Here is a 13,877-nt window from a genome sequence, read left to right as displayed (position 1 = left end):
GTGCGTGCGTGCGTGTGCAGGGTTTTTTTTGTGTACAGAAATGTTTAACATAGCCTATTATAATTATGTTTTTTATTTATTTATATTTTAAGTTTAAAGTTTAAATTAATGTAGCAGGCTTGTATTACAACTAATGAATGAAGATAGTTAAACCATCCATCACCAGTGAGGAGGACTCCCCTTATAATGTGTAGACTAGAAAAGGTGCTCCTCGGAGCACAGGTCTCCGCCAGGTCAGGTAGGTTATTGTATATAATAGGCCAATGTGAAAAGGGTATACAGTTCCTTCTTACACCTTTCGCAGCGATTGGACGCTGCATTCATGAATTGTGTTTTCCAAAAATCTACCGGGCCAACTGCGCTGGAGATATAGCTATAGGAAACAGACGGAAAGACGTACACACAGACAGGGGCGTCAATAATTAATTTCACATGCAGTGTGACTGTGTGAATACAGATGGGTGTTTCATCTTGTGTTGGGTCTGTCTGAACCTCAGGACAAGGAAGGGGATGTAAGCAGCGAATGGAACTCTAGCAGTCTGTGGTCACTCTTCATTTTGGCATGTTCCAAGAGAGTATCCATCAACTCCTGGTCATTTTTGGCATGAAGGTGTCTGAGGAGGTACCACCTGGCCACCTGGCCCACTGACACAGGGCAGTCCTGGGAGGACATGTACACCAGGCGCTCCAGCAGACGCCCGGTTTCCCTAGCGGCCATCTTAGTGGTAAACTGAAGCAGAGCCTGGAAGAGGACCACCACGGGGGAGGATCCCAACTTCAGCACCTCGGTTGTGGCCTCAAGCACAAAGTCTTTCCAGTCATTACCAGGAACACCAGCCATGCAGGGTCTCAGGGCCAGCAAAGCCAGTCTGAGCAGGCTGGACATCTGGCTACTATGCACACCAAGCTGCGAGGCCAGCTGCAGACTCTGCCTGTACGCCGTCACAGCTTGGGACAGAAGTCCCTGGGTACGATAAACCTCAGCTAACCAATGCCAAGCTCCTAAGTGGTTGGGGTTAGCCATGACAGTGCTACTGAGCTGTTCAAGTACAGCCTTTGGTAGTGCGGTGCCACCTTCAGCCACAAGGAGGCGCTGACACTGCACCTGTCTGAGCAGCAGCACTACTGCTGGATGTTCTGGAGACACATTCAGCACCTGTGAGCAGAGGGCCTCAGCTTGGTCAAGCTGTCCTCCCAAGGTGAGACCTGTCACTGCCTGTTGCAGTACCCAGCCTTCCAGAGCCTGTGCTAGGGGGCGCTCCAACTCTTCCACGTCACGCACTTTGTCAGAGACCACTGACATCAGGGTCAGCTCCAGTCCTTTTCTGCAAGGAGCAGAGCCATAGAGGAAACAGCTAGTGTTTTCTGTGTGACAGGCAGCCATTAATCCCGCCCACGCCGCAGGGTCATCAGGACACATCAGCACAGCTCTCTGCATGGTCTTCAGTGCATTCCTGTGCCTGTCTTCTCTAGAGTGTCTCCCACTGGCCAGCTGGTTTAAGCCACGGTATAACAATGCCCTCTTTCCTTGGGTTACACTAGAAAGACTGGCCACGTGGCCGGCCATCGCTCCACCATTAGCTTTTTCGGGGCAGTACTTTGGGACCAGCCTAGACAGGAGGGCCCATAGAGATGGGTTGCCAGGATTGCTATGTACGGCTCTGGATGCCTCCCTCTGAACAGCACTGTAGTTACCCTGCAGGCTCAAAAGGGCACATGTGAGCAGACATTGCTGCTCCACAGCATCTCCTGTGGCCATTCCCAGTTTCAGCAGCTCTGTCAGAGCTGCGGTGGCTAGCGTAGCGTCACGGTGGACCAAACCAAGAGCGCAGAGGCACAGTAGAGACTCTGGGATAGGCTCCTTTAACATGGAGCATTTGAAGAGCAGGGTTTTAGCAGCGTCCAGGTTACCCTTCCTGTTCTGCAGCAGCGCCAGGGCTGTCAAGACGTATGCCTTCTCCTTCTCACTTGATGCCACCGCCAGAGCACGCTCATACGCATCAGTGCTTTGTGGGATGAGCCCTGCCCTGCAGAAGGCCAGAGCCAGGCCAGTCAGATCACAGAGGTCCTGCAGTGGCGTGGATGAGTACACACGCACTGCATCTTCCCATTGACCCAAGGTGCATAATGCACGGCCATAGCTGCCTAGAGCAAAAGACAGTTTTTCTGAAGGAGATGTTGATTGAAGCAGTTCCACAGCCCTCTGGTAGGCCTGCACAGCTTGCATCTTCAGCTGCAGATGTTCATTTAGGTATCCCAGCATAATGAAGGAATCGGGATCACACTGGATTCTCTCTGTGTACTTGCTTAGAGCCACCTGAGCTGAAGTGACAGCATTCATCTGGACAATATTGTAGCGATACAGCTCAGAGTCTCTGTTGCTCTTGTCAAGCAAAGTAGAACATACCCAGTAGGCATAGCCTTTCACCCCCTCTGCATGTGTGCTGCTGAGCTCTGTGGTGTGCCTAAAGAGATCCATGGCATCATGGTTTCCCACTGTCTCTGCTATCAGGGCCTGTCCAATCCAGCAATTGACATAAAGGGGCTCCAAGGACTGGGAAATCTTGAAGGCCTCATGTGAAAGCTCAATACTTTCCTTCTTCAGATACAGGGCACCAAGATTTGTCCAGGCAACAACATTATTAGCCTCTGCTTGAATGGATTTGATTAAGCAATGCTGAGCCAGGGAAAAGTTCTCGACTCCTTTGTTCATGGCAATCACTCCAAAAGTATTCCAATAGCTGTGGTTCCCACTGTCCATCATAATTGCCTTTTTCACACACTGCTGGGCCTTCTCCAGCAGAGAGCTTCCCTCCTCTGCAGGGCAGGATAAGTTGGCCTGGTGGAAGTAGGATAGCCCCAGGGCATACCAAAGGCTAGCAGCCTCAGGCATTAACTTCAGGGCACGGCCATAAAACCTCTCCCCAACCTTGAGTGTCTGGGCCTGGTTAAGAAGGTGGCTCTGGGTGGTGGGTTCTAAACCGGCCAACGGTCCAGGCACTAGAACTTTGGCTCTGTTTGGAGACATGGTTCCAATGGTGGTGCAAGCATCTCCAAGCAGCTTCCACAAACAGGACAGGTCTGGACGCAGTTCCACTCCTCTGAAGAGGTTTTTTATAGCCTGTTGGATGAAGTCAATCGCCCCTTCATCTCTGCAATCTTCTATCATACCTTTAGCCAGTTCCAACAGACACTCCCCTAGACCTTTGAGAGCAGGGACATAGTCCTCTCGTGCTGTGATCTGCAGGTACTCTGCAGCAGCCTCTTTGAATTTGCCCATGGTCTGTTTGATTGCAGCTGCCTGGTAGACACTGTAGATGGAGGAAGGGTGGAGCTGGTGGGCCTTGCCAAAGGACTTCATGGCAGCCGTGAAGCTCCTGCGGTTCAGGTAGGCATCACCCAAACACTCCCAACACACCCAGTCAACTGGGTCTTCCCTCAGAGCTGCCTGCAGATGGGCAATGGCCTGTGGGTGCTGTCCAACCTTTAGGTGGTAAAGGCCACTTCTCATCCAGGCCCACTTGGCCGAGCCTGGAGAGGCTTTCTGTAACACTGACTGAAGCATTGCCAAGGCCGTGTCCATGTCCCCTTGTTCCATACTGAGGTCCACAGCGGCAGCCCCTGCCTCAGCATCGCTGTTGTCCAATTCAAAGGCCTTCTCATAGCAGCCTTGTGCTCGGCCACAGTCCTTAGCCACCTCACGGTAGTAATGTCCAAGGTAGCGGAACACGGAACCAAGATGGGAGTCCTGCTTTGCTGCCTTCAGCAAGTGCATGTGAGCCTTTGTCCTGTCTTGACGAGTCTCTCCTCCCATGTCCCAGTAGAGCTGTCCTAAGAGAAAATAGTATTCCCCACAATCTGGGCCCTGGGCTGCTGCCTGCATGAAACTCTGTTCTGCCAACTGATGCTGATTCTGGGCTGACTGGGCAAGTCCTCTTAGCGCCAAGCCCTGGGACAAATTAGGGTCAGATGCCAGCAGCTCAGATGATATCTGGAGAGCGCGGTCCACCTGTCCTATGATCAGATACGCTCTTCCTTTAAAGACCATTAGAACAGAATCATTTTCAGCACCTGGGATCTCTGTGAGTATCTCCAGAGCCTGGTTTGCAGCCTTCTCATTCATGCTCCTCGCCAAGGCCTCGACCCTCAGCCTCAGGAGGCTGAGCCTCAGTTTCTCATCTCCAGACATACACAAAGTCAGACCTTGGGCGCAGGATGTGGCACAATCTGAGTAGCTGTGCATTCTGAGCTGGGTCATACCCAGGCTGTACCAGCCTGTACTGGAACCTATTTGTTTTAACCCTTGTGTCAGCTTCTTAACGGCATCTATATATTTGCCCTCCTGTAGAGCTTTGATACCCAGACCTAGATGACCTAAACCACTGTCTGGGACCATTTCCAGGAGCCGTGCAAAACAGTGGCTTGACTCCTCACTGAGGACACCGGTTTTTAGATAGTTAGAGCAGAGGACCTCCAGAGGATAACTGAGAGTTGGATAGAGGGACAGCATGTGCTCACACGCCTCTTTCATTTTGGCATCTTCGTGTGACAGTTTTGATAGACATTTGACAAAGTCGACTGAGAGCTTCCTGTGGTCCTCTCCTGGCACAGGGTTGGTGAGAAGCATGGCCCTTTCAAAGGCCGTGATTAGATGCTGTTGCGTTTCATTGTCCTGCTTCTCAGACTCTGTGCAGTCTGAGAGCAGACAGATGATCTGCTTCCACAGGTCCAGTAACACATTCTTCTCCACAGCCTCCTCTTCCTTCAGTTCAATACGCCGTCGGCAGACTTTAGCCAACTTTAAATATTCTTTGTCCGACTGATAGATGTCTGACAATTTTTGGATCACATCATAACATTTGTTTTTGTCTGTGCTGGCATACAGCTCACTGAGCCTCTGGTAGACGTCAGGTAGGTCTGCTTTTAAATCCCATTGGTCAGTCTTCTCGTACAGATTGGCCAACCCCTGCCATGCCAGTAGCTGTTCAGGTTCCAGTTCAATAGCCTTCCTGTACGCAGTCTGTGCCTGGTCTGGCTGGTCCAGCTCACTTGTCGCCAAGCCAGTGAACACCCACGCATTATAATTGTTCTTCTCAAGTTTCAAAACAGCTTTGCAGTGTTTAAGAGCCTCTTTGAATTCTTTATTCTTAATGGCCTCTCTGGCACTCTTTAGTGCTGTTTTCAATTCTTTACTAGACATCCTGTGATGTTGTCACGTCGGCAGCCCGTTTATTAAAGTAACCGTGTGCATTGGAAACCTGTGTTTTGTTCTCTGCATGAGTGCATGTGTGTCTGTGTCCTGTTTATGCCCATATATGGAGATATAAATATATATATATATATATATATATATATACATACAGTGTGTGTATATATATATATACACTGCCCCATCACTATGACTCAGACATAACCATATATAGATAGGTGCAACGTATGCATGAGGGACGGATGAGGGACGCATCCCAAACCTTTATAAATGTGCGGAATCTCTGCATGTCTGTCTGTCCCATCATGCCCATATATGGAGCTCCTTACAAAATATGCCTGTGTCCCCTGCAGCCCACACATCTCGGAGCATTCCAGTGAATGCGAGAACTAATGAACTTAATTCAAACTTGGCAAGTGTATCGCAGAGGACCCAAGGGAATGGAGTGTCAGAGGGGATTGTCCAGAAATCAGACAGTTACCAAAAGACTATTTTAGGCCTATGTTGCATAATTATGGAGCATTTGGATTTCACTTTGTGCTTTTTTATATTATTACACGCATGCTTTGACGTTGCAGACCATAGTGGTGTAATGGTTGTCACTTGTTTTATGGAATGAGCCTTGTACACAGTACACACAGTGATACCAGTGACTGAATGTAGGCACAGTGTTGTACCTCAAAAGCTATTTAGTACCCTGAATCAGAGCTATTCTAAAAGGCCACAGCCTCAAATGGACGACCACAGAATGAAAACATTTAACTATGACTATGTTGCTGAGAAATCACAGGCTTTTTGTGTTGTGTATATTTGTTGGGTTTCTGACGTAACAGTAGAACTATAGAATCTCTCATCCCATTAGGCCTATACCCTTCAGGAATGGGTGACATAAAAGTTTTATGTCACCCATTCCTTTAAGGTCCATTTGGAGGGTAATAATACATGACATTGTTCCGACCTCCTGTTAGTCCGACCGATTACTAACACTATCCCTAACCCGAACCCTAACCTCAGTCTTAACCGACCACGTAGATCGCTAACCCTAACATCAGTCTTAACCGGCCACGTAGATCGCTAACCCTAACATCAGTCTTAACCGGCCACGTAGGGTTGTCGAACTTATGGGCAGTTCCCCATTTGGAGAACCTAACCAAAACATTAAGAGGACAGATTGGTTTCCTATACAGAAACAATGAAGTCTTGTTTTTCTCTTGCTAGTAGAAAGACTATTGTTGTCTCCACCAGGCCGAAGGCATGTGGGGAGAGTATGTTTTGCACTCCGTCCGTCCGTGTGTCCGTCCGTCCGTCCATCCGTCCGTGAGCAGCTAATCTCGGCCACCGTTAACCCGATCGATGCCAAATTTTGCACACACAATCCCTGGATGCCAACGATGAACCTCTGCCCCAAACTTTCCACAACGGCCTGTTATAGCGCCACCAGGAGGCCGCTTTGTGCAAAACAAGTTTTTGCACAGTACACCTACAGATTTTGTCCAAACATCACGCAAATTGGTACACAGTCTCTCTAGAGCCATTCAACGAAACCGGTCTTTCAGATTTCTCACACTCCATCCTGATTGGTTAAGATTGGCTTCCAAAATTCACAGGAGTGCTCAGTTTCAAACAAAATGCTGCAAATCATGAGCACATCGCGTGATTTCCGTGAAATTGTGCACCCACATTCCCACTAGGCCGAGGACGAAATGCCACATGAACAATTTCAACTCAGACTCAAGGTGGCGCTATAACTGGCCGAAAAGTGTTTTTACCTCTAACTGCACGGATCTGTGGATAACTTTGTATGCCAACTCCCTAGAGGCCAAGGAAAAACCTTTGCCTGGAATTTTTCACATCTGCTCTTTATAGCGCCACCAGGAGGCCGACATATGTAAAACACATTTTCTATTATTACTCCTTCAGATTTTATCCAAATTTCACGCAAATCGGTATACACTATCTCCATAGTCATGTGATCAACACGGAGCGGCACCATTACGAACCTCCGGCCCAAATCTTCCTCAACAGCCTGTTATAGCGCCACCATGAGGCCACAACCTGACCTGCCCTGGTGGAGACCTGTGCCGATTGGCACTTTGTCTAGTTTATTATGTTTTTTCTTTTTTTTTGCTGTTTAGTTTGAGGGGCATGTGCGTGGCATTAGAATTGTATAGTTTATTTGAGTGTGCCAGTATTCCTAAATTTAGCCTGCCTGCTGCTCTGTGGGATTAGATTGGGGGTATTTATATTTTAACTGTGTATTTTTCAGTTTCCTCTTGGGCTAAAACATTTGTGCATATATGTTAACACTGCTAGGATTAGAAGTTTGATTGTCAGTGGGACCACCCATGTTCTAAATGACTAGTAGTGTGGGGCCGATTTATGAACGGGCTCTCCTGGACTGTACCCCATGGGCGAAGGCTGCTATAGGGGCCCCAGGATTAAAAAAATAATAATATCACTTTTAAACCCGATTCATGCTTTGTAGTAAGACGTCACACTGTGCACAGGAAATTACCGAGCACGTGACTGTGCGACAAAGTCCAAATCAAGCGCTGGAGTTTTTTATGTAAGACCTGGTTGTGTGTGTGTGTGTGCGGAGTTGAGGCATTACATTTAGTTTGACTCAGTTCCACAGATAAATACTGTGAAAATAGCCGATCTACAAGTTAACAGTCACAACGTTGCTTGTAGATAAGCTATTTTTACAATTTGTGCCTCTTTCTAATATTATTTGTCAATTTGGCCAGTTGATTACCTTTAATTCAGTAAAGGTCTTTTTACATTTAATTTATTTTCTCTTTTTTTAAGATTAAAAAGGTCTTAAAAGTCCTTAAATTGTCACTTCACTGTCTGGGCAATCAATTGGCCATGGCCAGAGGCCCAGAGCCTTATCTGGCTCCTTTGGGTTATCTGCGAGACTGCGACACATATGCCGAATTTGATTCTGTGCATTTATATATGGATTTTTCAAACCTGTGTTGGCTGATAAGCAACAGCAAAGTAGCTAACCTGCAGCACCAGTCACCTCTCCAACTCATTCAGAACAGTATTCACAACCCAAAGTTAAGTAAGTATAATAGCCACAGACCAAGCGTTGAAGTTCTAATCTACATCCTTCCCTAGCCCTGGTCCAAGGCTTACAGCGAGCCTCTCTCTGACGCCTTGTCGAAGTACCTTCCACAGCCCTCTGGTCATATTTCCACTCCCGTGCGCTGTTTTTCTAATACCAGCAAATAAACAAAACTACGTAACCACTCACCAAAACAAAGCCTGCTAGACCTTAAGGTAAAAGTCTATTCTCGAACCTGGGAAGCGTCTCAGGTCCCCAGTTTCTCTCTAAAATGCACTTTGTGCCATTTTAATAACGCAATGTACCCTGAATTTAACTGCGGTAACGCTATCCTACACTCGCGAAACGCCAGTAATGTGATCTATGAATGTGATCCTGGCGGTTCGCGAGTGTAGGATAGCGTTACTGCAGTTAAATTCAGGGTACATTGCGTTATTAAAATGGCACAAAGTGCATTTTAGAGAGAAACTGGGGACCTGAGACGCTTCCCAGGTTCGAGAATAGACTTTTACCAAGGTCTAGCAGGCTTTGTTTCGGTGAGTGGTTACGTCGTTTTGTTTATTTGCTGGTATTAGAAAAACAGCGCACGGGAGTGGAAATATGACCAGAGGGTTGTGGAAGGTAAGGTGTCAGAGAGAGGCTCGCTGTAAACCTTGGACCAGGGCTAATCCTTCCCCTGAATAATTGTCTCCACCAGGCCGAAGGCATGGGGGGAGAGTATGTTTTGCACTCCATCCGTCAGTCCGTCCGTCCGTCCGTGTGTGTGTCCGTCCGTGTGTGTGTGTGTGTGTGTGTGTCCGTCCGTGTGTCCGTGAGCAGCTAATCTCGGCCACCGTTAACCCAGTCGATGCCAAATTTTGCACACACACTCCCTGGATGCCAACGATGAACCTCTGCCCCAAACTTTCCAGAACGGCCTGTTATAGCGCCACCAGGAGGCCGCTTTGTGCAAAACAAGTTTTTGCACAGTACACCTACAGATTTTGTCCAAACATCACGCAAATTGGTACTGTCATGAACGGACTTAACCATGACAAAAATGGGAGACAACACACAGGAGTAAATGTCAAAAACAAGTATTTATTTTAACTTAGTCAATTAAATTATACTTAACAGGTGAAGTGGGGTGTGATTCATCAGTTGGATCAGTAGTGTATTGCATGTGTGGATGTGTGAAAGTGTAGTGTATGTGCAAGTGTAGCAACTCAGGTCAAGAAGTAACTAAAAGGAGCCACAGAACAAACATTGTTCCCTAGGCAGGAGAGAGAGGGAAATGGCCTTGACCAGCCTGCTTAAAAAGGCTGAGCCCAATTGGAGTCAGGTGTGCCTCCTCATCTAGGCACACCCCCGCAGGCTGGTCCCCTCCTCCTGCACATGAACAGAGAACAGCATTAAACAGGATGACAAACAGACACAAACAGGATGGGTCATCACATCCCCCCCCATAAGAGCGGAGACCAAACAGGTACTCCGTAACTTTTAACTTTACAATTACCCATCAAACATAGATACCTGACCCATCCTTCCAATCACCACCTCTGCAACCATGATACCTGCAGTAGCATTTTTAAGAGGGGTGAGTGACAGTAAAGTGATATACAGGAACCAACAAATATATACAGTTCATCTGTAAATAGATCCGAGCACTAACCTAGAATGCACACGATAGGGCGTCAGCCATTACAGTTTCATGGCCTTTTATACGCCGGATGTCCAAAGGGTATGGGTGATAGGCATTTAACTTTTTAGACAAGAAACCTAGTGGTTTCTCGACCATGTTATCAGCTTGTAACAAGACTGCACCCCCATAACTGGCATCTACCTCCTTATCCAGATGAGCTCTTTTTTCAGGAGAAACATGATAAAATCGCTGCTTAATTGCATCTCCAATTTCAACATCGTGCCCTATCAAAGGTGTCTGTGATCGTGTGTCTGAAAATAGTAAAGGATAGCTATTAACCATAGAGACCAACTCATTCCTTTTTGTCTCATCCAAGTGTCCAAGTACTTTGGGTAAAGCTTCCAATGCTTCAGAGTTGTTCAGGTGTAACCCAGCCTCATCGGCCGGCCAATCTCCCCCTCCCTGAACCTCCCCCACTGAAGAAAACCCAACCGTGCCTACGCACAATGAAGGCTCAACGCAAGGGACGTCACTGGAGTTTTGAGACGCCGACACCCGAGCACAGTATGGTTTCAACAGATTCACATGACACAACCTAGGCATCACAATCAAATAGTCCCGCTCAGAGACTTGCTTTTTCACTGTCAGTGGACCAGTAAAGCGCGCATGAACAGGAGAACCCACCATCGGCAAAACCACAGATTTCCCCGGTTGGGTACTTGTGTAAGACCGTAATGGGACCTGGGTAACCACATTTGGAGATTTAGCGCCAGCCCACACTTTATCCCCAGCCAAATCATTTCCAAGGACTATATCCACCCCTTCCACTGGTAACTCAGGGCGCACTCCCACCACCACCTCCCCACTGACCAACCTACAGACAATGCTCATTCTATGTAGGGGTACTGGAATTACCTGCATACCCATACCTCGCATTAAAACAAAATCGCCTGTGTCTGAAATGGAGGAGAATGGAATTAAGTCGTGACGGACATAAGTATGTAATGCACCCGTATCTCTCAAGATGTTAACTTTAACTGCCCTTCCACCAGGCAGTGATACAAAACCCTCTGAAAGGAATGCTGTGTACTCCGCCATAGGGTCACCCCCAGTGGAACACATGATATCAGAAACACCTTCCATGTTACCCATTAGCTGTGGTGAATGAACTGCCGGTGCAGCCAACGCGGACGGTTTGATTGGTGCACCACTTAACATCTTCTCTTTAGCTTTAAGAGCCAAACAATTTGCTTTCCAATGTCCACTTTTATGGCAAAAATGACAAGCATTAGGATCGTCCTGTTTTCCGGAACCATGTTCAGACTTGGAAGGACTTGAATCCCCCTGCCCCCAAAACCACTTTCCTGTACGAACTGAACCACCAGACTGAGGCAGACAGTCACCAACTGCACTTTTGTGTGTTAAACAGTATTCGTCAGCCAACACGGCTGCTTCCTGGGGGGTTTTCACCTTCCTCTCAGTTATATACGTAGCAATATTAACTGGCACACAGTTTTTGAACTGTTCCAGAGTAACCAACTCACGAAGCCCATTAAAGGTTTTAACCTCTGATGCTACGCACCATCTGTTAAACTGGACTAGCATTTCTCTCCCAAATTCCACATATGTTTGACTTTCCTCTTTCCTCCAATCCCTAAAACGTTGTCTGTAGGCTTCGGCTACCAACTCGTATGCCCGTAATACTGCTCCTTTAACAACCTCATATATTTGACTATCCATCACCGATAAAGAAGCATAGGCCTCCTGGGCCTTACCTGTGAGGACACATTGAAGGAGTAGAGTACGCTCAGCATCAGACCAATCCCTGGCGTCTGCCACACGTTCAAACAGGGAAAAGAACAAATCTGGATCTTTTTCTGAAAACTTGGGAAGTAATTTCAGGTTAGCACCAACATTAAACTGATTGGCTTCCTGAACCCTCAAATTAAACTTGTCTTTCTCCAGTTCCAACTTTTTCAATTCAATAGTTGCAATAGTTCTTTGCTTCATTTCTTCAACCTCTTTCTTCATCTCTTCAATCTCTTTCTCATGTTCAAGTTTAATTTGAAGCAATTCCTTTTGTTGCTCAAAGGTTAATTGACCTGAAGAAAAAGAAAAAGTTTTACCAGACCTCAATTCAGTTGGATTCTCATCCTCGGATGGGACCTCCTCCTCCTCTGGTAACACTTGCTTTCCCACCAAACCGTTGATCAGAACTATCTTTACCCTAACCTTTGACTGTTTGGCACAAACAACAATGTCGTAGTGTTCTGCTAGTTTTAACAGCTGCTCTTTTTTGCATCTATCCAGCAGCTCCATAGATGGAGCCTGAACAAATTCTTCAACTACAGAACTCACAAAAAACTGTGCAAAGGCTTTAACCAAAAGTAGCAATAGACCCCAGAGCCCAACTCCCCTACCTAAACTGCCTACCAAAAACTGACTGACTGTCTCAACCCTAGACTTCAGTGGCCCTCCCGAGTCCCCCCCTCCAACAAGGGCCGCTCAGTGGTACCACCGCATTCCAGCTTTTGTGGAACACAGTCTAAACCCAGAAACAAAAAAACAGTGAGTCCCATAGGGAGACCCACTGTTAAAAAGCTATCCGGGAGTTGGAACCCCAAAGACTAAAGCACCTTAAAAACTCAAAAACCTGCACAGAGAACACAAAAAAACGAAAAGTTCCTACTGCTCTCTCCCTCCCCCCAAACCAAATACCAATTCCCATGTGTGTCCCCCAAACACTTTGTTCCACTTAAGAACGAACAAACAAACAAAGCCTACGTTTATCAAACACTTGATAGAAAAACTCCAATAGGAGGTAACAACCAAATCTACCAATAAACTAGACTAGAGTGGCGAGCCCCCATCTTGTCATGAACGGACTTAACCATGACAAAAATGGGAGACAACACACAGGAGTAAATGTCAAAAACAAGTATTTATTTTAACTTAGTCAATTAAATTATACTTAACAGGTGAAGTGGGGTGTGATTCATCAGTTGGATCAGTAGTGTATTGCATGTGTGGATGTGTGAAAGTGTAGTGTATGTGCAAGTGTAGCAACTCAGGTCAAGAACTAACTAAAAGGAGCCACAGAACAAACATTGTTCCCTAGGCAGGAGAGAGAGGGAAATGGCCTTGACCAGCCTGCTTAAAAAGGCTGAGCCCAATTGGAGTCAGGTGTGCCTCCTCATCTAGGCACACCCCCGCAGGCTGGTCCCCTCCTCCTGCACATGAACAGAGAACAGCATTAAACAGGATGACAAACAGACACAAACAGGATGGGTCATCACAGTACACAGTCTCTCTAGAGCCATTCAACGAAACCAGTCTTTCAGATTTCTCAGACTCCATCCTGATTGGTTAAGATTGGCTTCCAAAGTTCACAGGAGTGCTCAGTTTCAAAACAAAATGCTGCAAATCATGAACACATCGCGTGATTTCCGTGAAATTGTGCACCCACATTCCCACTAGGCCGAGGACGAAATGCCACATGAACAATTTCAACTCAGCCTCAAGGTGGCGCTATAACTGGCCGAAAAGTGTTTTTACCTCTAACTGCACGGATCTGTGGATAACTTTCTATGCCAACTCCCTAGAGGCCAAGGAAAAACCTTTGCCTGGAATTCTTCACATCTGCTCATCCTGGTGGAGACCTGTGCCCAGAAGGGCACTTTTTCTAGTGTTTGTATTATAATTGGTTGAATGTTCGCCCCCCTGGTATATAGAGATGCTAGTGTTTGTGTTATAATTCATGTCTACTGACTATGAAAACAAAGTTCATCTGTGGAGCCAAAAGTATAGAAAGTATACTCATTTTGTAGATTAGAAAGTCCCATTTTACAAGTTTTCAAATGTATTCAATGTGTACAAATCTTTTGAAAATAGCAGATCTACAAGCTCACAATGCATTTGTAGGTCCGGTATTTTAAAAAGGCCAAAATGTATATTTTACTGAAGGGCTGAAGTGGTCA

General features: G+C 46.7%; 1 protein-coding gene across 1 annotated transcript; it reads right to left on the bottom strand.

Moving 5' to 3' along the window:
- Positions 1 to 493: 493 nt before the first annotated feature.
- On the bottom strand, positions 494 to 5,200 carry LOC310855420 (superkiller complex protein 3-like; the record flags this gene model as incomplete). Its single annotated transcript, XM_083760416.1, has 1 exon — positions 494 to 5,200. One exon carries the CDS (start codon positions 5,198 to 5,200, stop codon positions 494 to 496), a length of 4,707 nt encoding a protein of 1,568 aa, XP_083616542.1.
- Between the last annotated feature and the right edge of the window lie 8,677 nt (positions 5,201 to 13,877).

Source organism: Protomyctophum parallelum (genome assembly GCF_964188405.1).
Source record: "Protomyctophum parallelum genome assembly, chromosome: 1".
In the NCBI taxonomy this organism is placed as follows: domain Eukaryota; kingdom Metazoa; phylum Chordata; class Actinopteri; order Myctophiformes; family Myctophidae; genus Protomyctophum; species Protomyctophum parallelum.
This window is presented reverse-complemented; position numbering and strand designations above follow the sequence as displayed.